Below are 25,300 nucleotides of genomic sequence, written 5' to 3' on the forward strand. Positions count from 1 at the left end.
AGGGGGGGGAGGGGAGGGGGAGGGGGAGTGTGAAGGGTTTGTGTGGAGGTTTTGCCCTGTGGTGAATTCAACATCTGGTGGTGTAGTAGTTTGTGTGGAGGCTTTGCCCTATGGTGAATTCAACAGCTGGTGGTGGTGTAGTAGTTTGTGTGGAGGCTTTGCCCTGTGGTGAATTCAACAGCAGCTGGTGGTGTAGTAGTTTGTGTGGAGGCTTTGCCCTATGGTGAATTCAACAGCTGGTGGTGGTGTAGTAGTTTGTGTGGAGGCTTTGCCCTATGGTGAATTCAACAACAGCTGGTGTAGTAGTTTGTGTGGAGGTTTTGCCCTGTGGTGAATTCAACAGCTGGTGGTGGTGTAGTAGTTTGTGTGGAGGCTTTGCCCTGTGGTGAATTCAACAGCAGCTGGTGGTGTAGTAGTTTGTGTGGAGGCTTTGCCCTATGGTGAATTCAACAGCTGGTGGTGGTGTAGTAGTTTGTGTGGAGGCTTTGCCCTATGGTGAATTCAACAACAGCTGGTGGTGGTGTAGTAGTTTGTGTGGAGGTTTTGCCCTGTGGTGAATTCAACAACAGCTGGTGGTGGTGTAGTAGTTTGTATGGAGGTTTTGCCCTGTGGTGAATTCAACAGCAGGTGGTGGTGTAGTAGTTTGTGTGGTGGCTTTGCCCTGTGGTGAATTCAACAGCAGCTGGTGGTGTAGTAGTTTGTGTGGAGGTTTTGCCCTGTGGTGAATTCAACAGCTGGTGGTGTAGTAGTTTGTGTGGAGGCTTTGCCCTGTGGTGAATTCAACAGCTGGTGGTGTAGTAGTTTGTGTGGTGGTTTTGCCCTGTGGTGAATTCAACAGTTGGTGGTGGTGTAGTAGTTTGTGTGGAGGTTTTGCCCTGTGGTGAATCCAACAGCTGGTGGTGGTGTAGTAGTTTGTGTGGAGGTTTTGTCCTGTGGTGAATTCAACAGCTGGTGGTGGTGTAGTAGTTTGTGTGGAGGTTTTGCCCTGTGGTGAATTCAACAGCTGGTGGTGGTGTAGTAGTTTGTGTGGAGGTTTTGCCCTGTGGTGAATTCAACAGCTGGTGGTGGTGTAGTAGTTTGTGTGGAGGTTTTGCCCTGTGGTGAATTCAACAGCTGGTGGTGTAGTAGTTTGTGTGGAGGTTTTGCCCTGTGGTGAATTCAACAGCTGGTGGTGTAGTAGTTTGTGTGGAGGGTTTGCCCTGTGGTGAATTCAACAGCTGGTGGTGGTGTAGTAGTTTGTGTGGAGGTTTTGCCCTGTGGTGAATTCAACAACAGCAGGTGGTGGTGTAGTAGTTTGTGTGGAGGTTTTGCCCTGTGGTGAATTCAACAACAGCTGGTGGTGGTGTAGTAGTTTGTGTGGAGGCTTTGCCCTGTGGTGAATTCAAGAGCAGCTGGTGGTGTAGTAGTTTGTGTGGAGGCTTTGCCCTGTGGTGAATTCAACAGCTGGTGGTGTAGTAGTTTGTTTGGAGGCTTTGCCCTGTGGTGAATTCAACAGCAGGTGGTGGTGTAGTAGTTTGTGTGGAGGTTTTGCCCTGTGGTGAATTCAACAGCAGCTGGTGGTGTAGTAGTTTGTGTGGAGGTTTTGCACTGTGGTGAATTCAACAGCTGGTGGTGTAGTAGTTTGTGTGGAGGTTTTACCCTGTGGTGAATTCAACAGCAGGTGGTGGTGTAGTAGTTTGTGTGGAGGCTTTGCCCTGTGGTGAATTCAACAGCTGGTGGTGGTGTAGTAGTTTGTGTGGAGGCTTTGCCTTGTGGTGAATTCAACAGCTGGTGGTGGTGTAGTAGTTTGTGTAGAGGCTTTGCCCTGTGGTGAATTCAACAGCTGGTGGTGGTGTAGTAGTTTGTGTGGAGGTTTTGCCCTGTGGTGAATTCAACAGCAGCTGGTGGTGGTGTAGTAGTTTGTGTGGAGGCTTTGCCCTGTGGTGAATTCAACAGCTGGTGGTGGTGTAGTAGTTTGTGTAGAGGCTTTGCCCTGTGGTGAATTCAACAGCTGGTGGTGTAGTAGTTTGTGTGGAGGCTTTGCCCTGTGGTGAATTCAACAGCAGCTGGTGGTGTAGTAGTTTGTGTGGAGGCTTTGCCCTGTGGTGAATTCAACAACAGCTGGTGGTGGTGTAGTAGTTTGTGTGGAGGCTTTGCCCTGTGGTGAATTCAACAGCAGCTGGTGTAGTAGTTTGTGTGGTGGCTTTGCCCTGTGGTGAATTCAACAGCTGGTGGTGTAGTAGTTTGTGTGGAGGTTTTGCCCTGTGGTGAATATCAGCAGCAGCTGGTGTAGTAGTTTGTGTGGAGGCTTTGCCCTGTGGTGAATTCAACAGCTGGTGGTGGTGTAGTAGTTTGTGTGGAGGCTTTGCCCTGTGGTGAATTCAACAGCAGCTGGTGGTGTAGTAGTTTGTGTGGAGGCTTTTGCCCTGTGGTGAATTCAACAGCTGGTGGTGGTGTAGTAGTTTGTGTGGAGGCTTTGCCCTGTGATGAATTCAACAGCTGGTGGTGGTGTAGTAGTTTGTGTGGAGGTTTTACCCTGTGGTGAATTCAACAGCTGGAGGTGTAGTAGCTTGTGTGGAGGTTTTGCCTTGTGGTGAATTCAACAGCAGCTGGTGGTGTAGTAGTTTGTGTGGAGGTTTTGCCCTGTGGTGAATTCAACAGCTGGTGGTGGTGTAGTAGTTTGTGTGGAGGCTTTGCCCTGTGGTGAATTCAACAGCTGGTGTAGTTTGTGTGGAGGCTTTGCCCTTTGGTGAATTCAACAGCTGGTGGTGGTGTAGTAGTTTGTGTGGAGGCTTTGCCTTGTGGTGAATTCAACAGCTGGTGGTGGTGTAGTAGTTTGTGTAGAGGCTTTGCCCTGTGGTGAATTCAACAGCTGGTGGTGGTGTAGTAGTTTGTGTGGAGGTTTTGCCCTGTGGTGAATTCAACAGCAGCTGGTGGTGGTGTAGTAGTTTGTGTGGAGGCTTTGCCCTGTGGTGAATTCAACAGCTGGTGGTGGTGTAGTAGTTTGTGTAGAGGCTTTGCCCTGTGGTGAATTCAACAGCTGGTGGTGGTGTAGTAGTTTGTGTGGAGGCTTTGCCCTGTGGTGAATTCAACAGCAGCTGGTGGTGTAGTAGTTTGTGTGGAGGTTTTGCCCTGTGGTGAATTCAACAACAGCTGGTGGTGTAGTAGTTTGTGTGGTGGTTTTGCCCTGTGGTGAATTCAACAGCAGCTGGTGGTGTAGTAGTTTGTGTGGAGGCTTTGCCCTGTGGTGAATTCAACAGCTGGTGGTGGTGTAGTAGTTTGTGTGGAGGCTTTGCCCTGTGGTGAATTCAACAGCTGGTGGTGGTGTAGTAGTTTGTGTGGAGGCTTTGCCCTGTGGTGAATTCAACAGCTGGTGGTGGTGTAGTAGTTTGTGTGGAGGCTTTGCCCTGTGGTGAATTCAACAGCTGGTGGTGGTGTAGTAGTTTGTGTGGAGGCTTTGCCCTGTGGTGAATTCAACAGCTGGTGGTGGTGTAGTAGTTTGTGTGGAGGCTTTGCCCTGTGGTGAATTCAACAGCTGGTGGTGTAGTAGTTTGTGTGGAGGTTTTGCCCTGTGGTGAATTCAACAGCTGGTGGTGGTGTAGTAGTTTGTGTGGTGGTTTTGCCCTGTGGTGAATTCAACAGCAGCTGGTGGTGTAGTAGTTTGTGTGGAGGTTTTGCCCTGTGGTGAATTCAACAGCAGCTGGTGGTGTAGTAGTTTGTGTGGAGGCTTTGCCCTGTGGTGAATCCAACAGCTGGTGGTGGTGTAGTAGTTTGTGTGGAGGTTTTGCCCTGTGGTGAATTCAACAGCTGGTGGTGGTGTAGTAGTTTGTGTGGAGGCTTTGCCCTGTGGTGAATTCAACAGCAGCTGGTGGTGTAGTAGTTTGTGTGGAGGTTTTGCCCTGTGGTGAATTCAACAGCTGGTGGTGGTGTAGTAGTTTGTGTGGAGGTTTTGCCCTGTGGTGAATTCAACAACAGGTGGTGGTGTAGTAGTTTGTGTGGAGGTTTTGCCCTGTGGTGAATTCAACAGCTGGTGGTGGTGTAGTAGTTTGTGTGGAGGCTTTGCCCTGTGGTGAATCCAACAGCTGGTGGTGGTGTAGTAGTTTGTGTGGAGGCTTTGCCCTGTGGTGAATCCAACAGCTGGTGGTGGTGTAGTAGTTTGTGTGGAGGCTTTGCCCTGTGGTGAATCCAACAGCTGGTGGTGGTGTAGTAGTTTGTGTGGAGGTTTTGCCCTGTGGTGAATTCAACAGCTGGTGGTGGTGTAGTAGTTTGTGTGGAGGCTTTGCCCTGTGGTGAATTCAACAGCAGCTGGTGGTGTAGTAGTTTGTGTGGAGGTTTTGCCCTGTGGTGAATTCAACAGCTGGTGGTGGTGTAGTAGTTTGTGTGGAGGTTTTGCCCTGTGGTGAATTCAACAGCTGGTGGTGGTGTAGTAGTTTGTGTGGAGGCTTTGCCCTGTGTTGAATTCAACAGCAGGTGGTGGTGTAGTAGTTTGTGTGGAGGTTTTGCCCTGTGGTGAATTCAACAGCAGCTGGTGGTGTAGTAGTTTGTGTGGAGGCTTTTGCCCTGTGGTGAATTCAACAGCTGGTGGTGGTGTAGTAGTTTGTGTGGAGGTTTTGCCTTGTGGTGAATTCAACAACAGCTGGTGGTGTAGTAGTTTGTGTGGAGGTTTTGCCCTGTGGTGAATTCAACAGCTGGTGGTGGTGTAGTAGTTTGTGTGGAGGCTTTGCCCTGTGGTGAATCCAGCAACAGCTGGTGGTGTAGTAGTTTGTGTGGAGGTTTTGCCCTGTGGTGAATTCAACAACAGCTGGTGGTGTAGTAGTTTGTGTGGAGGTTTTGCCCTGTGGTGAATTCAACAGCTGGTGGTGGTGTAGTAGTTTGTGTGGAGGTTTTGCCTTGTGGTGAATTCAACAGCTGGTGGTGGTGTAGTTTGTGTGGAGGCTTTGCCCTGTGGTGAATTCAACAGCTGGTGGTGGTGTAGTAGTTTGTGTGGAGGTTTTGCCCTGTGGTGAATTCAACAACAGCTGGTGGTGGTGTAGTAGTTTGTGTGGAGGTTTTGCCCTGTGGTGAATTCAACAACAGCTGGTGGTGGTGTAGTAGTTTGTTTGGAGGCTTTGCCCTGTGGTGAATTCAACAGCTGGTGGTGTAGTAGTTTGTGTGGAGGTTTTGCCCTGTGGTGAATTCAACAGCAGGTGGTGGTGTAGTAGTTTGTGTGGAGGTTTTGCCCTGTGGTGAATTCAACAGCTGGTGGTGGTGTAGTAGTTTGTGTGGAGGTTTTGCCCTGTGGTGAATTCAACAGCAGCTGGTGTAGTAGTTTGTGTGGAGGCTTTGCCCTGTGGTGAATTCAACAGCTGGTGGTGTAGTAGTTTGTGTGGAGGCTTTGCCCTGTGGTGAATTCAACAGCTGATGCTGTAGTAGTTTGTGTGGAGGTTTTGCCCTGTGGTGAATTCAACAGCTGGTGGTGGTGTAGTAGTTTGTGTGGAGGCTTTTGCCTTGGGGTGAATTCAACAGCTGGTGGTGTAGTAGTTTGTGTGGAGGTTTTGCCCTGTGGTGAATTCAACAGCTGGTGGTGGTGTAGTAGTTTGTGTGGAGGTTTTGCCCTGTGGTGAATTCAACAGCTGGTGGTGGTGTAGTAGTTTGTGTGGAGGTTTTGCCCTGTGGTGAATTCAACAACAGCTGGTGGTGTAGTAGTTTGTGTGGAGGCTTTGCCCTGTGGTGAATTCAACAGCTGGTGGTGTAGTAGTTTGTGTGGAGGTTTTGCCCTGTGGTGAATTCAACAGCTGGTGGTGTAGTAGTTTGTGTGGAGGTTTTGCCCTGTGGTGAATTCAACAGCAGCTGGTGGTGTAGTAGTTTGTGTGGTGGCTTTGCCCTGTGGTGAATTCAACAGCTGGTGGTGTAGTAGTTTGTGTGGAGGTTTTGCCCTGTGGTGAATTCAACATCTGGTGGTGGTGTAGTAGTTTGTGTGGAGGTTTTGCCCTGTGGTGAATTCAACAGCTGGTGGTGTAGTAGTTTGTGTGGAGGTTTTGCCTTGTGGTGAATTCAACAGCAGGTGGTGTAGTAGTTTGTGTGGAGGTTTTGCCCTGTGGTGAATTCAACAGCTGGTGGTGGTGTAGTAGTTTGTGTGGAGGTTTTGCCCTGTGGTGAATTCAACAGCAGCTGGTGTAGTAGTTTGTGTGGAGGCTTTGCCCTGTGGTGAATTCAACAGCTGGTGGTGTAGTAGTTTGTGTGGAGGCTTTGCCCTGTGGTGAATTCAACAGCTGGTGGTGTAGTAGTTTGTGTGGAGGCTTTGCCCTGTGGTGAATTCAACAGCTGGTGGTGGTGTTGTAGTTTGTGTGGTGGCTTTGCCCTGTGGTGAATGCAACAGCTGGTGGTGGTGTAGTAGTTTGTGTGGAGGTTTTGCCCTGTGGTGAATTCAACAGCAGCTGGTGGTGTAGTAGTTTGTGTGGAGGTTTTGCCCTGTGGTGAATTCAACAGCTGGTGGTGGTGTAGTAGTTTGTGTGGAGGTTTTGCCCTGTGGTGAATTCAACAGCTGGTGGTGTTGTAGTTTGTGTGGAGGATTTTGCCTTGGGGTGAATTCAACAGCGGGAGGTGGCCGTGGGTAGCAGCAGGAGGGCAGCCGGAGGGCAGCGGGAGGGGGAGTTGGGGGGGCAGCAGGAGATGGGGGAGGGGCAGCAGCAGCAGCAGGAGGATGATGATGATGATGCGGATGATGATGAGGATTGTGAATGGCAGCAGAAGGAGGAGGATGAGGAGGATTGTGAAGGGCAGCACCAGGAGGAGGATGATGATGATTGTGAAGGGCAGCAGCAGGATGAGGAGGAGGATTGTGAAGGGCAGCACCAGCAGCAGGAGGATGATGATGATGATGATGCGGATGATGATGAGGATTGTGAATGGCAGCACCAGCAGGAGGATGATGATGATGAGGATGATGAGGAGGATTGTGAAGGACAGCACCAGGATGAGGAGGAGGAGGATTGTGAAGGGCAACAGCAGCAGCACCAGCAGGATGATGATGATGATGATGCGGATGATGATGATGATGATGAGGAGGTGTTGGCTGTGGGCAGTAGCAAGGCGAGGCAGTGGAAGCGGAAGTCGCGGCTGGCGAGGCCGTAGACGAGCGGGTTGAGGGCCGAGTTGAACAGCGCCAACAGCAGGAACCAACTCGCCTACACACACAGAGAGAGACACACAGTGTCACAGATACACACAGTCACACAGACACAGTCACACACACAGAGAGAGAGACAGTCACACACACAGACACACACAGTCACACACACACAGAGAGAGAGACAGTCACACAGAGACACACACACAGAGACACACACAGAGAGAGAGACACAGTCACAGATACAGATACAGTCACACACAGACACACACAGTCACAGATACACACAGTCACACAGATACACACACAGAGAGACAGTCACAGTGTCACAGTCACACACACAGAGAGACAGTCACACACACAGACACACAGACACACACACACACAGTCACAGTGTCACAGATACACATAGAGACACACAGATACACACAGTCACAGTGTCACAGTGTCACAGTCACACACAGAGAGACAGTCACACACACAGATACAGACACACACACAGTCACACACAGTCACACACACACAGTCACACACACAGAGAGAGAGACAGTCACACACAGACACACACAGTCACAGATACACACAGTCACACAGACACACACAGTCACAGTGTCACAGTGTCACAGTCACACACAGAGAGACAGTCACACACACAGATACAGACACACACACAGTCACACACAGTCACACACACACAGTCACACACACAGATACAGACACACACACACAGATACACACACAGAGACACACAGTCACAGTGTCACAGTCACACACACAGAGAGAGACAGTCACACACACAGATACAGACACACACACAGACACACACAGTCACAGTGTCACAGTGTCACAGTCACACACACAGAGAGACAGTCACACACACAGATACAGACACACACACACAGATACACACACAGAGACACACAGTCACAGTGTCACAGTCACACACACAGAGAGACAGTCACACACACAGACACACAGACACACACACAGTCACAGTGTCACAGTCACACAGATACACACAGACACAGTGTCACAGTTACACAGACACACAGACACACACACACAGTCACACACAGATACACAGATACACACAGTCACAGATACACAGTCACACACACACACAGAGACACAGATACACACAGTCACAGTGTCACAGTGTCACAGTCACACACACACACACAGTCACAGATACAGTCACACACAGACACACACAGTCACAGATACACACAGTCACACAGATACACACAGTCACACAGTCACAGTGTCACAGTTACACAGACACACAGACACACACACACAGTCACACACAGATACACAGATACACACAGTCACAGATACACAGTCACACACACACACAGAGACACAGATACACACAGTCACAGTGTCACAGTCACACACACACACACAGTCACAGTGTCACAGTCACACACAGACACACACAGTCACAGATACACACAGTCACACAGATACACACAGTCACAGTGTCACAGTCACACACACACACACAGTCACAGTGTCACAGTCACACACAGACACACACAGTCACAGATACACACAGTCACACAGATACACACAGTCACACAGTCACAGATACACACACACACAGAGAGAGAGACAGTCACAGTGTCACAGTCACACAGATACACACAGATACACAGATACAGTCACACACAGACACACACAGTCACAGTGTCACAGTCACACAGATACACACAGAGAGACACACAGACACACACAGATACAGTCACACAGACACACACACACAGAGAGAGAGACAGTCACAGTGTCACAGTCACACACAGACACACAGAGAGACACACAGTCACACACACACAGTCACAGTGTCACAGTCACACAGATACACACAGAGAGACACACAGTCACAGACACACACACAGTCACACACACACACAGTCACAGATACAGTCACACACAGACACACACAGTCACAGATACACACAGTCACACACAGAGAGACAGTCACACACACAGAGAGAGAGACAGTCACACACAGACACACAGTCACAGATACACATAGACACACACACACAGACACAGATACACACACAGTCACACACACAGAGAGAGAGAGAGACACACAGTCACACAGAGACACACACAGAGAGAGAGTCACAGTGTCACAGTGTCACAGTCACACACAGAGAGACAGTCACACACACAGATACAGACACACACACACAGATACACACAGTCACAGTGTCACAGTCACACACACAGAGAGACAGTCACACACACAGATACAGACACACACACACAGATACACACAGTCACAGTGTCACAGTCACACACACAGAGAGACAGTCACACACACAGATACAGACACACACACACAGATACACACAGTCACAGTGTCACAGTCACACACACAGAGAGACAGTCACACACACAGATAGAGTCACACACACAGATACACACACAGAGACACACAGTCACAGTGTCACAGTCACACAGATACACACAGTCACAGATACACACACACACACAGAGACACACACAGATACACAGTCACACACAGTCACACAGTCACACACAGAGACATACACACAGATACACACAGACACACACACACAGACACACACACAGAGACATACACAGTCACACACACAAATACAGTCACACACACACACAGACACACAGAGACACACAGAGACACACAGAGACACACAGTCACAGATACACACACACAGAGAGAGAGACAGTCACACACAGAGACACACACAGTCACAGATACAGTCACACAGACACACACAGACACAGTCACACACACAGAGACACACACAGATACACAGTCACACACAGTCACACAGATACACACAGTCACAGTGTCACAGTCACACAGACACACACACACACAGTCACAGTGTCACAGTCACACAGACACACACACACACAGTCACAGTGTCACAGTCACACAGATACACACAGACACACACAGTCACAGTGTCACAGTCACACAGACACACACAGACACACACAGTCACAGTGTCACAGTCACACAGATACACACAGTCACACACAGTCACAGTGTCACAGTCACACAGACACACACAGACACACACAGTCACAGATACAGTCACAGATACACAGTCACACAGTCACACACAGACACACACAGTCACAGATACAGTCACAGATACACACACACAGTCACACACACACAGACACACACACACAGACATACAGTCACACACACACAGACACACACACAGACACACACACAGACATACAGTCACACACACACAGACACACACACAGACACACACACACATAGACACACACACACAGACACACACAGACACACACACAGACACAGACACACACACAGTCACACACAGTCACACACAGATACAGTCACACACACACAGAGACACACACACACAGTCACAGATACAGTCACACACACAGACACAGTGTCACAGTCACACACAGACACACACACAGAGACACACAGTCACAGTCACACACAGATACACACAGAGACACACACACAGATACACACACACAGATACACACAGTCACACAGATACACACAGTCACACAGATACACACACAGACACACACACAGACACACACAGTCACAGCTACACACAGAGACACACAGTCACAGATACAGTCACACAGACACACACACACAGAGACACAGTCACAGATACACAGTGTCACAGTCACACAGACACACACAGACACAGAGACACAGAGAGACACACACACAGAGACACACACAGTCACAGATACAGTCACACACACACAGTCACACAGTCACACAGATACACACAGTCACACAGATACACACACAGACACACACACATAGTGTCACACACACACAGTGTCACACACACACAGACACACACAGATACAGACACACACACAGTCACACAGATACACACACACACACACAGTCACACACACAGAGACACACACACAGATACACAGTGTCACAGTCACACAGACACACACAGATACACACACACACACAGTCACACACACAGAGACACACACAGATACACACATACAGTCACACACAGTCACACAGATACACACAGAGACACACACACAGACATACACAGTCACAGTCACACAGACACACACAGATACACACAGAGACACACACACAGATACACACAGTCACACAGATACACACAGTCACACAGATACACACACAGAGACACACACAGATACAGTCACACACAGACACACACACAGTCACACAGATACACACAGAGACACACACACACAGACAGTCACACAGACACAGTCACACAGATACACACAGAGACACACACAGATACAAACAGTCACACAGATACACACAGTCACACACACACAGACACACACAGACACAGAGACACACACACAGAGACACACACACACATAGACACACACGCAGATACACACACACAGATACACACAGTCACACACAGACACACAGTCACACACAGTCACACGCAGTCACACACACACACAGACACACAGACGCACACACACACAGTCACACAGACACACAGATACATACACACACATACACACAACAACAACAACCGCCATTCGCCACTAAGTGGCGGTGACGTCACCACGACGCTTGTGCCAGGCTATGTGCACCCTGAGGCCACGTGAAGTGTCGAACGCCCGCTGGCAGGAGGTCATGGGGCAGACCCAGCAGGTGCCACGGGTCGACTGACTGAGATGACTGGCTGATGCACCACCTGTGTCCCCTACTGTGCCAACCTGCTGTGCTTTAGCCACCCGGCGCTCCGCTCGTTGTTGTGAGCGTCGCTCCTCCGCCCTCCGTTGTTGTTGGAGGGCGACTGCCTCCAACTGCCCAGTAGCGTCCTTCACGAGCCTCCTCCACAGAGGCCGATCTTGACACCGCTGGTACCAGTCATCGGCAAGTCCACTCAGCTCCACGTCCTCCTGTACCACGTCACTCCATCTCTTCTCTAGCCCGTACCGCGCCCGTTTAGCCCCCTCGATCCGGCCGAACAAAAGCTGTTTCGGCATGCGGTGGCTGGGCATGCGGGCTACATGACCCAGCCAACGCAGCCTTGCCCGCCGGAGGAGCTCACCGATGGGACCCTGCCCAGATCTTTCAAGGATTTGTGAGCTCTTCACACAATCCAGCCTGGTTAAACCCAGGATGGATCGCAGGCAGGCCAGCCTAAATGTTTCTAACCGGCGTAGATGTTCCATTAGGGGGGTCCACGTTTCGCAAGCGTAGATAAGGGAGGGAATGACCGTGGCCGAGACGACCTGAAGCTTAGTGCAGAGCGACAGACCAGGTAGCTTCCACACAGCGTTACGCAACCGATGAAAAGATATTGCCGCTCGACTGATTCGGAGTGAAACCTCTGCTGTTAAACTGGAGCCGGTCATGAGCACACTGCCCAAGTATGGGAAACTCTCCACTCTCTCCACAACTGCCCCATCACCGATTGGGAGTTGTGGGGGTGTAGCAGGTGCTTAGTTTTGGTGGGGCTGATGGTAAGGCCCCATCTCTTAGTGGCACGCTCCAGTCTCAGCAGCAGCGTCTCCAACTCCTCCTCTAAATGAGCAGCTATTACCAAATCATCGGCATACATAACGTGGTTGAGCAATAGGGATCCATCCCTTGACCGCACCCGGGCATCGATTAGCCTGCCATTATATCTGTACCAAATGGAGATTGCCCCGGTACAGCTATTGAAGGCTTCACGAACTACGTGGTCAAAATAGATGTTAAATAATGTGGGAGCCAGAGGATATCCCTGTCGCACCCTAAAGGTTTACAGGGAATGGCTCTGACTCCCGGCCACGCAATTTTACCCGGGCCCGCTAACCATCATGAAGGTCCTTAATGATCGTGAGCAGAGGGTCAGGTACTCCGAAAGCACGAAGAACGACCCAGAGCCCAGGCCTACTGATGGTATCATAGGCCTTGACCAGGTCAATAAAGCAGAGATGTAGGCCTTGTTGGAATTCCCTACACCTCTGCTGTAGCAGGTCCTTAATGAGCGTGAGCAGAGGGTACACAGATACACACACATACATACAGTGGGGGGAAAAAGTATTTGATCCCCTGCTGATTTTGTACGTTTGCCCACTGACAAAGAAATGATAAGTCTATAATTTTAATGGTAGGTTTATTTGAACAGTGAGAGACAGAATAACAACAAAAAAATCCAGAAAAACGCATGACAAAATGTTATAAATTGATTTGCATTTCAATGAGGGAAATAAGTATTTGACCCCTCTGCAAAACTTGGTGGCAAAACCCTTGTTGGCAATCACAGAGGTCAGATGTTTTTTGTAGTTGGCCACCAGGTTTGCACACATCTCAGGAGGGATTTTGTCCTACTCCTCTTTGCAGATCTTCTCCAAGTCATTAAGGTTTCGAGGCTGACCTTTGGCAACTCGAACCTTCAGCTCCCTCCACAGATTTTCTATGGGATTAAGGTCCTGGAGACTGGCTAGGCCACTCCTGGACCTTAATGTGCTTCTTCTTGAGCCACTCCTTTGTTGCCTTGGTCGTGTGTTTTTGGTCATTGTCATGCTGGAATACCCATCCACGAAACATTTTCAATGCCCTGGCTGAGGGAAGGAGGTTCTCACCCAAGATTTGACGGTACATGGCCCCCGTCCATCGTCCCTCTGATGCGGTGAAGTTGTCCTGTCCCCCCTTGGCAGACAAACACCCCCAAAGCATAATGTTTCCACCTCCGTGTTTGACGGTGGGGATGGTGTTCTTGGGGTCATAGGCAGCATTCCTCATCCTCCAAACACGGCGAATTGAGTTGATGCCAAAGAGCTCCATTTTGGTCTCATCTGACCCCAACACTTTCACCCAGTTGTCCTCTGAATCATTCAGATGTTCATTGGCAAACTTCAGACGGACATTATATGTGTGCTTTCTTGAGCAGGGGGACCTTGCGGGCGCTGCAGGATTTCAGTCCTTCACGGCATAGTGTGTTACCAATTGCTTTCTTGGTGACTATGGTCCCAGCTGCCTTGAGATCATTTGACAAGATCCTCCCGTGTAGTTCTGGGCTGATTCCTCACCGTTCTCATGATCATTGCAACTCCACGAGGTGAGATCTTGCATGGAGCCCCAGGCCGAGGGAGATTGACAGTTCTTTTGTGTTTCTTCCATTTGCGAATAATCGCACCAACTGTTGTCACCTTCTCACCAAGCTGCTTGGCAATGGTCTTGTAGCACATTCCAGCCTTGTGTACAATCTTGTCCCTGACATCCTTGGAGAGCTCTTTGGTCTTGGCCATGGTGGAGAGTTTGGAATCTGATTGATTGATTGCTTCTGTGGACAAGTGTCTTTTATACAGGTAACAAGCTGAGATTAGGAGCACTCCCTTTAAGAGTGTGCTCCTAATCTCAGCTAGTTTCCTGTATAAAATACACCTGGGAGCCAGAAATCTTTCTGATTGAGAGGGTGTGAAATACTTATTTCCCTCATTAAAATGCAAATCAATTTATAACATTTTTGACACGCGTTTTTCTGGATTATTTTGTTGTTATTCTGTCTCTCACTGTTCAAATAAACCTACCATTAAAGTTATAGACTGATCATTTCTTTGTCAATGGACAAACGTAGAAAATTAGCAGGGGATCAAATACTTTTTTCCCTCACTGAAGACACACACAGAGAGACAGAGACACACAGAGACACTAGAGAGAGAGAGACAGAGAGAGAGACAGAGACAAAGACAAAGAGACACATTGAGACACAGAGAGAAACCAAGACTCACAGAGACACACATAGACTCACAGAGACACAGAGAGACACAGACAGAGACACAGACAGAGAGAGACACAGAGACACACACAGAGACACAGAGAGACAGAGACACACAAAAAGACAGAGAGACACACACAGAGACACAGACACACAGACAGAGAGACACAGAGACACACAAACAGACACACACAGCGACTCACAGAGAGACATTTAAACACAAATATACTCACAGAGAGACACAGAGAGACACACAGAGAGACTCACAGAGAGACATTGAAACACAGAGAGACTCACAGAGAGACAAAGAGAGACGGAGAGAGACATTGAGACACACAGAGACTCACAGAGAGACAAAGAGAGACATTTAAACACAAATAGACTCAGAGAGACACAGAGAGACATTGAAACACAGAGAGACTCACAGAGAGACACACAGAGAGACTCACAGAGAGACAGAGAGACACAGAGGCAGAGACACAGAGACAGAGAGACAAAGACAAACAGAGAGACACAGAGAGACACAAAGAGAGACTCACAGAGAGACAGAGAGACACAGAGGCAGAGACACAGAGACAGAGAGACACAGACAAACAGAGAGACACAGAGACACACAAAGAGACAGAGAGAGAGAAAGAGAGACACAAAAAGAGACACAGAGAGACAGAGAGACACACACAGAGACACAGACAGAGAGACACAGACAGAGACACAGATTCACAACGACTCACAGAGACACACAGAGAGACATTGAGACACACAGAGACTCACAGAGAGACATAGAGAGACATTTAAACACAAATAGACTCAGAGAGGCACACAGAGAGACTCACAGAGAGACAGAGAGACACAGAGGCAGAGACACAGAGACAGAGAGACAGAGAGACACAGACAAACAGAAAGACACAGAGAGAGACACAAAGAGAGACTCACAGAGAGACACAGAAACACAGAGACACAGAGACAGAGAGACACAGACAAACAGAGAGACACAGAGAGACACACAGAGAGTCACAGAGAGACATTGAAACACAGAGAGACACACAGAGAGACTCACAGAGAGAGATCCAGAGGCAGAGACACAGAGACAGAGAGACACAGACAAAAAGAGAGACACAGAGAGACACACAGAGAGACTCACAGAGAGACACACAGAGAGACTCACAGAGAGACAGAGAGACACACAGGCAGAGACACAGAGACAGAGAGACACAGACAAACAGAAAGACACAGAGAGAGACACACAGAGAGACTCACAGAGAGACACAGAAACACAGAGACACAGAGACAGAGAAACACAGACAAACAGAGAGACACAGAGAGACACACAGAGAGACACAGAGAGACATTGAAACACAGAGAGACTCACAGAGAGACACACAGAGAGACTCACGGAGAGACAGAGAGACACAGAGGCAGAGACACAGAGACAGAGAGACACAGACAAACAGAGAGACACAGAGAGACACACAGAGAGACTCACAGAGAGACACACGGAGAGACTCACAGAGAGAGAGACACAGAGGCAGAGACACAGAGACAGAGAGACACAGACAAACAGAGAGACACACAGTGAGACTCACAGAAAGACACAGAGGCAGAGACACAGAGACAAAGATACACAGACAAACAGAGAGACACATAGAGACATTGAAACACAGAGAGACTCACAGAGAGACACACAGAGAGACTCACAGAGAGACAGAGAGACACAGAGGCAGAGACACAAAGACAGAGAGACACAGACAAACAGAAAGACACAGAGAGAGACACACAGAGAGACTCACAGAGAGACACAGAAACACAGAGACACAGAGACAGAGAGACACAAACAAACAGAGAGACACAGAGAGACACACAGAGAGACACAGAGAGACATTGAAACACAGAGAGACTCACAGAGAGACACACAGAGAGACTCACAGAGAGACAGAGAGACACAGAGGCAGAGACACAGAGACAGAGAGACACAGACAAACAGAGAGAGACACACAGAGAGACCCACAGAGAGACACAGAAACACAGAGAGACTCACAGAGAGACACACAGAGAGACTCACAGAGAGACAGAGAGACACAGAGACAGAGAGACACAGAGACAGAGAGACACAGAAACACAGAGAGACTCACAGAGAGACAGACAGAGAGACTCACAGAGAGACACAGAAACACAGAGAGACTCAAAGGGAGACACACAGATAGACTCACAGAGAGACAGAGAGACACAGAGGCAGAGACACAGAGACAGAGAGACACAGACACACAGAGAGACTCACAGAGAGACAGAGAGACACAGAGGCAGAGACACAAAGACAGAGAGACACAGACAAACAGAAAGACACAGAGAGAGACACACAGAGAGACTCACAGAGAGACACAGAAACACAGAGACACAGAGACAGAGAGACACAAACAAACAGAGAGACACAGAGAGACACACAGAGAGACACAGAGAGACATTGAAACACAGAGAGACTCACAGAGAGACACACAGAGAGACTCACAGAGAGACAGAGAGACACAGAGGCAGAGACACAGAGACAGAGAGACACAGACAAACAGAGAGAGACACACAGAGAGACCCACAGAGAGACACAGAAACACAGAGAGACTCACAGAGAGACACACAGAGAGACTCACAGAGAGACAGAGAGACACAGAGACAGAGAGACACAGAGACAGAGAGACACAGAAACACAGAGAGACTCACAGAGAGACAGACAGAGAGACTCACAGAGAGACACAGAAACACAGAGAGACTCAAAGGGAGACACACAGATAGACTCACAGAGAGACAGAGAGACACAGAGGCAGAGACACAGAGACAGAGAGACACAGACACACAGAGAGACTCACAGAGAGACAGAGAGACACAGAGGCAGAGACACAAAGACAGAGAGACACAGACAAACAGAAAGACACAGAGAGAGACACACAGAGAGACTCACAGAGAGACACAGAAACACAGAGACACAGAGACAGAGAGACACAAACAAACAGAGAGACACAGAGAGACACACAGAGAGACACAGAGAGACATTGAAACACAGAGAGACTCACAGAGAGACACACAGAGAGACTCACAGAGAGACAGAGAGACACAGAGGCAGAGACACAGAGACAGAGAGACACAGACAAACAGAGAGAGACACACAGAGAGACCCACAGAGAGACACAGAAACACAGAGAGACTCACAGAGAGACACACAGAGAGACTCACAGAGAGACAGAGAGACACAGAGACAGAGAGACACAGAGACAGAGAGACACAGAAACACAGAGAGACTCACAGAGAGACAGACAGAGAGACTCACAGAGAGACACAGAAACACAGAGAGACTCACAGGGAGACACACAGATAGACTCACAGAGAGACAGAGAGACACAGAGGCAGAGACACAGAGACAGAGAGACACAGACACACAGAGAGACTCACAGAGAGACACACAGAGAGACTCACAGAGAGACAGAGAGACACAGAGACAGAGAGACACAGAGACAGAGAGACACAGACACACAGAGAGACACACAGAGAGACACAGACAAACAGAGAGACACAGAGAGAGACGCACAGAGAGACTCACAGAGAGACACTGACACACAGAGAGACTCACAGAGAGACACACAGAGAGACTCACAGAGAGACACACAGAGAGACTCACAGAGAGACAGAGAGACAGAGAGACACAGAGAAACACAGACAAACAGAGAGACACAGAGAGACACACAGAGAGACTCACAGAGAGAGACAGAGGCAGAGACAGAGAGACACAGACAAACAGAGACACACAAAGAGACACAAAGAGAGACTTACAGAGAGACACAGAAACACAGAGAGACTCACAGAGACACACACAGAGAGACACAGAGGCAGAGACACAGAGACAGAGATACACAGAGACTCACAGAGAGACAAAGATAGACATTTAAACACAAATAGACTCACAGAGAGACACACAGAGAGACATTGAAACACAGAGAGACTCACAGAGAGACACAGAGAGACTCACATAGAGACACTGAAACACAGAGACACAGAGAGACTCACAGAGAGACACTGAAACACAGACTCACAGAGAGACTCACAGAGAGACACTGAAACACAGAGAGACTCACAGAGAGACACACAGAGAGACTCACAGAGACACAGAGGCAGAGAGGCACAGAGACAGAGAGACACAGAGACAGAGAGACACAGAGACAGAGAGACACAGAGACAGAGAGACACAGACAAACAGAGACACACAAAGAGACACAAAGAGAGACTTACAGAGAGACATTGAAACACAGAGAGACTCACAGAGAGACACACAGAGAGACTCACAGAGAGACACAGAGGCAGAGACACAGAGACAGAGATACACAGAGACTCACAGAGAGACACACAGAGAGACATTGAAATACAGAGAGACTCACAGAGAGACTCACAGAGAGACACTGAAACACAGAGAGACTCACAGAGAGACACTGAAACACAGAGAGACTCACAGAGAGACACACGGAGAGTCTCACAGAGAGACACAGAGACAGAGAGACACAGAGACAGAGAAACAGAGAGACACAGACACAGAGACAGAGAGACACAGAGACAGAGAGACACAGAGCCAGAGAGACACAGAGACAGAGAGACACAGAGACAGAGAGACACAGAGACACAGAGAGGCACAGAGACAGAGAGAGACACAGAGACAGAGAGACACAGAGACAGAGAGACACACACACAGAGAAACACAGAGACAGAGAGACACAGAGACAGAGAGACACAGAGACAGAGAGACACAGAGACAGAGAGAGACACAGAGACAGAGAGACACAGAGACAGAGAGACACAGAGAGACACACAGAGAGTCTCACAGAGAGACAGAGAGACACAGACACAGACACAGAGAGACACAGAGACAGAGAGACACAGAGACAGAGAGACACAGAGACAGAGAGACACAGACAAACAGAGAGACACAGAGAGACCCACAGAGAGACTCACAGAGAGACACAGAGCCAGAGAGACACAGAGACACAGAGACAGAGAGACACAGAGACACAGAGACACAGACACAGAGACAGAGAGACACAGAGACAGAGAGACACAGAGACAGAGAGACACAGAGACAGAGAGAGACACAGAGTCAGAGAGACACAGAGACAGAGAGACACAGAGACAGAGAGACACAGAGACAGAGAGACACAGAGACAGAGAGACACAGAGACAGAGAGACACACAGAGAGTCTCACAGAGAGACACAGAGACACAGAGACAGAGAGACAGAGAGACACAGACACAGAGACAGAGAGACACAGACACAGAGACAGAGAGTCTCACAGAGAGACAGAGAGACACAGAGACAGAGAGACACAGAGACACAGACACAGAGACAGAGAGACACAGAGACACAGACACAGAGCCAGAGAGACACAGAGACAGAGAGACACAGAGACACAGAGCCAGAGAGACACAGAGACAGAGAGACACAGAGACACAGACACAGAGACAGAGAGACACAGGCTACCTGATAGAGCTGGGGACACCTCTGGTGTCTGCGTTCAGCTGTCCCTGTACAGACGGCGTCCATCAGCAGCAGAGCGAACAGCGGACACCAGCACATGATGAAGACTCCGATGAGAGACAGCAGCGTGCCGAGCAGGGACAGCGTGCGGACACGTGGGCCTGCAGAGAGACACGGGCAGAGAGAGAGAGAGATGGGGAGAGAGAGACACGGGGAGAGAGAGAGACACGGGAGAGAGAGAGAGACACGGGGAGAGAGAGACACGGGGAGAGAGAGACACAGGGTGAGAGAGACACGGGGTGAGAGAGACTCACCCACTCACCCACTCACTCACTCACCCACTCACTCACCCACCCACTCACTCACCCACTCACTCACTCACCCACTCACTCACCCACTCACCAATCACTCACCACTCACTCACCCAATCACTCACTCACTCACCCACTCACTCACCCACTCACTCACCACTCACTCACCACCCACTCACTCACCACTCACTCACTCATCCACTCACTCACTCACCACTCACTCACCCACTCACTCACGCATTCACTCACCTACCCACTCACTCACTCCCTCACCACTCACTCACTCACTCACCCACTCACCCACTCACTCACCCACTCACCACTCACTCACTCACTCACCCACTCATCTACTCACTCACCCACTCACTCACTCACCCACTCACTCACCCACTCACTCACCCACCCACCCACTCACTCACCCACTCACTCACCCACTCACCCACCCACCCACTCACTCACCCACTCACCCACTCACCCACTCACTCACCCACTCACCTCACACTCACTCACTCACTCACCCACCCACCCACTCACTCACCCACTCACTCACCCACCCACTCACCCACCCACTCACCCACTCACTCACCCACTCACCCACTCACCCCCTCACTCACCCACTCACTCACTCACCCACCTACCCACTCACCCACCCATCCACCCACTCACTCACCCACCCGCTCATCCCCCCCACCCACCCACTCACTCACCCACTCACCCACCCACTCACTCACTCACTCCACCCACCCACTCACCCACTCACCCACTCACCCACCCACTCACTCACCCACCCACCCACTCACTCACCCACTCACTCACCCACCCACTCACCCACCCACTCACCCACTCACTCACCCACTCACCCACTCACCCACTCACCCCCTCATTCACCCACTCACTCACTCACCCACCTACCCACTCACCCACCCATCCACCCACTCACTCACCCACTCACTCACCCACTCACCCACCCACCCACTCACTCACCCACTCACCCACTTACCCACTCACTCACCCACTCACTCACCCACTCACTCACCCAACCACCCACTCACTCACCCACTCACTCACCCACCCACTCACCCACCCACTCACCCACTCACTCACCCACTCACCCACTCACCCCCTCACTCACCCACTCACTCACTCACCCACCTACCCACTCACCCACCCATCCACCCACTCACTCACCCACCCGCTCATCCCCCCCACCCACCCACTCACTCACCCACTCACCCACCCACTCACTCACTCACCAACATACCCACTCACTCACCCACTCACCCACTCACCCACTCACTCACTCACCCACTCACTCACTCACCCACCCACCCACTCACTCACCCACTCACCCACCCACCCACTCACTCAACCACTCACTCACACACCCACTCACTCACTCACCCACCCACTCACCCACCCACTCGACCACTTATTCACCTAACCACTCACCCACCCCTTCACCCACCCAATTACCCACTCACCCACTCACTCACTCACCCACCCACTCACCCACTCACTCACCACTCACTCACTCACCCACTCACTCACCCACTCACCCACCACCCACTCACTCACCCACTCACTCACCCACCCACTCACTCACTCACCCACTCACTCACCCACCCACCCACTCACTCACTCACTCACCCACTCACTCACCCACTCACTCACCCACCCACCACCACTCACCACTCACTCACTCACCACTCACACCCACTCACTCACCCACTCACTCACCCACTCACCCACCCACTCACCCACCCACCCACTCACCCACTCACTCACCCACTCACTCACTCACTCACCCACTCACCCACTCACCCACCCACTCACCCACTCACCCACCCACTCACCCACCCCACTCACTCACCCACCCACCCACTCACCCACCCACTCGACCACTTATTCACCTAACCACTCACCCACCCCTTCACCCACCCAATTACCCACTCACCCACTCACTCACTCACCCACCCACTCACCCACTCACTCACCACTCACTCACTCACCCACTCACTCACCCACTCACCCACCCACCCACTCACTCACCCACTCACTCACCCACCCACTCACTCACTCACCCACTCACTTACCCACCCACCCACTCACTCACTCACTCACCCACTCAACCCACTCACCCACACCCACTCACCCACTCACTCACTCACTCACCCACTCACTCACTCACCCCCTCACTCATCCACCTACCCACTCACCCACCCACTCGACCACTTACTCACCTAACCACTCACCCACCCAATTACCTACTCACTCACTCACCCACTCACCCACTCACTCACCCACTCACTTACTCACCCACTCACTCACCCACCCACCCACTCACTCACTCACTCACCCACTCACCCACCCACTCACTCACCCACTCACTCACCCACTCAGTCACCCACTCACTCACTCACCCACTCACTCACTCACCCCCTCACTCATCCACCTACCCACTCACCCACCCACTCGACCACTTACTCACCTAACCACTCACCCACCCCTTCACCCACCCAATTACCTACTCACCCACTCACCCACTCACTCACTCACCCACCCCCTCACCCACTCACCCACCCACTCACCCTCTCACCCACCCCCCCACACCCCCACCCCCCCCACCCACCACCCCCACCCCCCCCCCCCCCCCACCACCCCCACCCCCACCCACCCCTTGTGAGTGAACACGCCATCCGCCGGTGGACCCTCCCTCGGCAGGCGCGTGTCAGAACGGCGCCGTAGGAGGCAAGGAGCACGGCGATGGTGGCGCTCAGGAGCGCCACACTGAACACGAGGTACGAGCGGGCGTAGAGCGGCAGCAGAGTGGAGCACGAGGCCAGCTCCCCTACGCAGTTCCAGCCCAGGGCGGGCAGAGCGCCCAGCAGAGCCGACAGGAGCCAGCCGGAGGCGAGGAGCAACAGGAGGCGGCGGGGCGACGGGGAGTAGCGGTGGAGCTGCGGAGGGGGAGATGGGTGAGAGAGAGAGCTGTGGGTGAAGGAGGGAGGAAAGAGCTGTGGGTGAAGGAGGGAGGAGAGGGAGGAGAGAGCTGTGGGTGAAGGAGAGGGGAGAGCGCCCAGCAGAGCCGACAGGAGCCAGCCGGAGGCGAGGAGCAACAGGAGGCGGCGGGGCGACGGGGAGTAGCGGTGGAGCTGTGGAGGGTTGGGGGAGAGGGGAGAGGGAGAGAGAGAGCTGTGGGTGAAGGAAGGAGCTGTGGGTGAAGGAGAGAGGGGAGAGAGCTGTGGGTGAAGGAGGGAGGAGAGAGAGGAGAGAGCTGTGGGTGAAGGAGGGAGGAGAGAGAGGGCAGAGCGCCCAGCAGAGCCGACAGGAGCCAGCCGGAGGCGAGGAGCAACAGGAGGCGGCGGGGCGACGGGGAGTAGCGGTGGAGCTGTGGGTAGGGAGAGGGAGAGAGGGAGGGAGGGAGAGAGCTGTGGGTGAAGGAAGGAGGAGAGAAAAGAGAGAAAGGAGAGAGCTGTGAGTGAAGGAGGGAGCTGTGGGTGAAGGAGAGAGCTGTGGGTGAAGGAGGGAGGAGAGAGCTGTGGGTGAAGGAGGGAGGAGAGAGCTGTGGGTGAAGGAGGGAGGAGAGAGAGGGGAGAGCGCCCAGCAGAGCCGACAGGAGCCAGCCGGAGGCGAGGAGCAACAGGAGGCGGCGGGGCGAGGGGGAGTAGCGGTGGAGCTGCGGAGGTTGGGTGAGGGTGAGGGGAGAGAGAGCTGTGGGTGAAGGAGGGAAGGGAGAGGAGAGAGCTGTGGGTGAAGGAGGGAGGGGAGGGAGGAGAGAGCTGTGGGTGAAGGAGGGAGGAGAGAGAGAGAGGGGAGAGCGCCCAGCAGAGCCGACAGGAGCCAGCCGGAGGCGAGGAGCAACAGGAGGCGGCGGGGCGAGGGAGAGTAGCGGTGGAGCTGCGGAGGTGGGTGAGAGGGAGATGGGTGAGAGAGGAGAGAGAGCTGTGGGTGAAGGAGGGAGCTGTGGGTCAAGGAAGGAGGAGAGAGAGGAGAGAGAGGAGAGAGCTGTGGGTGAAGGAGAGGGGAGAGAGAGAGAGAGGAGAGAGCTGTGGGTGAAGGAGAGGAGAGAGAGGAGAGAGCAGTGGGTGAAGGAGTGAGCTGTGGGTGAAGCAGGGAGCTGTGGGTGAAGGAGAGAGCTGTGGGTGAAGGAGGGAGGAGAGAGAGGGGAGAGCGCCCAGCAGAGCCGACAGGAGCCAGCCGGAGGCGAGGAGCAACAGGAGGCGGCGGGGCGACGGGGAGTAGCGGTGGAGCTGCGGAGGGGGAGATGGGAGAGAGAGAGAGCTGTGGTGAAGGAAGGAGGAGAGAAAAGAGAGAAATGAGAGAGCTGTGGGTGAAGGAGGGAGCTGTGGGTGAAGGAGAGAGCTGTGGGTGAAGGAGAGAGGTGTGGGTGAAGGAGTGAGCTGTGGGTGAAGGAGAGAGCTGTGGGTGAAGGAGAGAGAGGAGAGAGCTGTGGGTGAAGGAGGGGGGAGAGAGAGGGGAGAGCGCCCAGCAGAGCCGACAGGAGCCAGCCGGAGGCGAGGAGCAACAGGAGGCGGCGGGGCGACGGGGAGTAGCGGTGGAGCTGCGGAGGGGGAGATGGGAGAGAGAGAGAGCTGTGGGTGAAGGAAGGAGGAGAGAAAAGAGAGAAAGGAGAGAGCTGTGGGTGAAGGAGGGAGCT

General features: G+C 51.6%; 1 protein-coding gene and 3 long non-coding RNA genes across 5 annotated transcripts in view; all 4 read left to right on the top strand.

Moving 5' to 3' along the window:
* The first annotated feature begins 295 nt into the window (after nt 1-295).
* On the top strand, nt 296-1,052 carry LOC142908512 (uncharacterized). Of its 2 annotated transcripts, none has more exons than XR_012931850.1 (3): nt 296-349; nt 628-708; nt 978-1,052. It is a non-coding gene; the product is annotated as an uncharacterized LOC142908512 (long non-coding RNA). The 2 variants fall into 2 exon arrangements; XR_012931849.1 differs by lacking the exon at nt 978-1,052 and adding an exon at nt 787-838 and having other exon boundaries at nt 628-737.
* Nucleotides 1,053-1,875: 823 nt separating this feature from the next.
* Nucleotides 1,876-2,657, top strand: LOC142908511 (uncharacterized). Its single transcript, XR_012931848.1, has 4 exons — nt 1,876-1,944; nt 2,159-2,233; nt 2,287-2,373; nt 2,589-2,657. It is a non-coding gene; the product is annotated as an uncharacterized LOC142908511 (long non-coding RNA).
* A 2,241-nt stretch (nt 2,658-4,898) lies between these two features.
* On the top strand, nt 4,899-5,376 carry LOC142908513 (uncharacterized). Its single transcript, XR_012931851.1, has 3 exons — nt 4,899-4,942; nt 5,166-5,246; nt 5,299-5,376. It is a non-coding gene; the product is annotated as an uncharacterized LOC142908513 (long non-coding RNA).
* A 15,053-nt stretch (nt 5,377-20,429) lies between these two features.
* LOC142908522 (uncharacterized) overlaps nt 20,430-25,300 on the top strand; it is a 25,689-nt gene continuing 20,818 nt past the window's right edge. Inside the window, exons 1-2 of the mRNA XM_076059254.1 lie at nt 20,430-20,487; nt 23,365-23,553. Coding sequence (XP_075915369.1) covers nt 20,430-20,487; nt 23,365-23,553 — 247 coding nt within the window. The remainder of the gene's footprint in view (nt 20,488-23,364; nt 23,554-25,300) is intronic.

The sequence above is a fragment of the Petromyzon marinus genome (genome assembly GCF_048934315.1).
Source record: "Petromyzon marinus isolate PM22_M1 ecotype Great Lakes invasive population chromosome 85 unlocalized genomic scaffold, UKy_Petmar_22M1.pri1.0 chr85_unloc.1, whole genome shotgun sequence".
Lineage (NCBI taxonomy): Eukaryota > Metazoa > Chordata > Hyperoartia > Petromyzontiformes > Petromyzontidae > Petromyzon > Petromyzon marinus.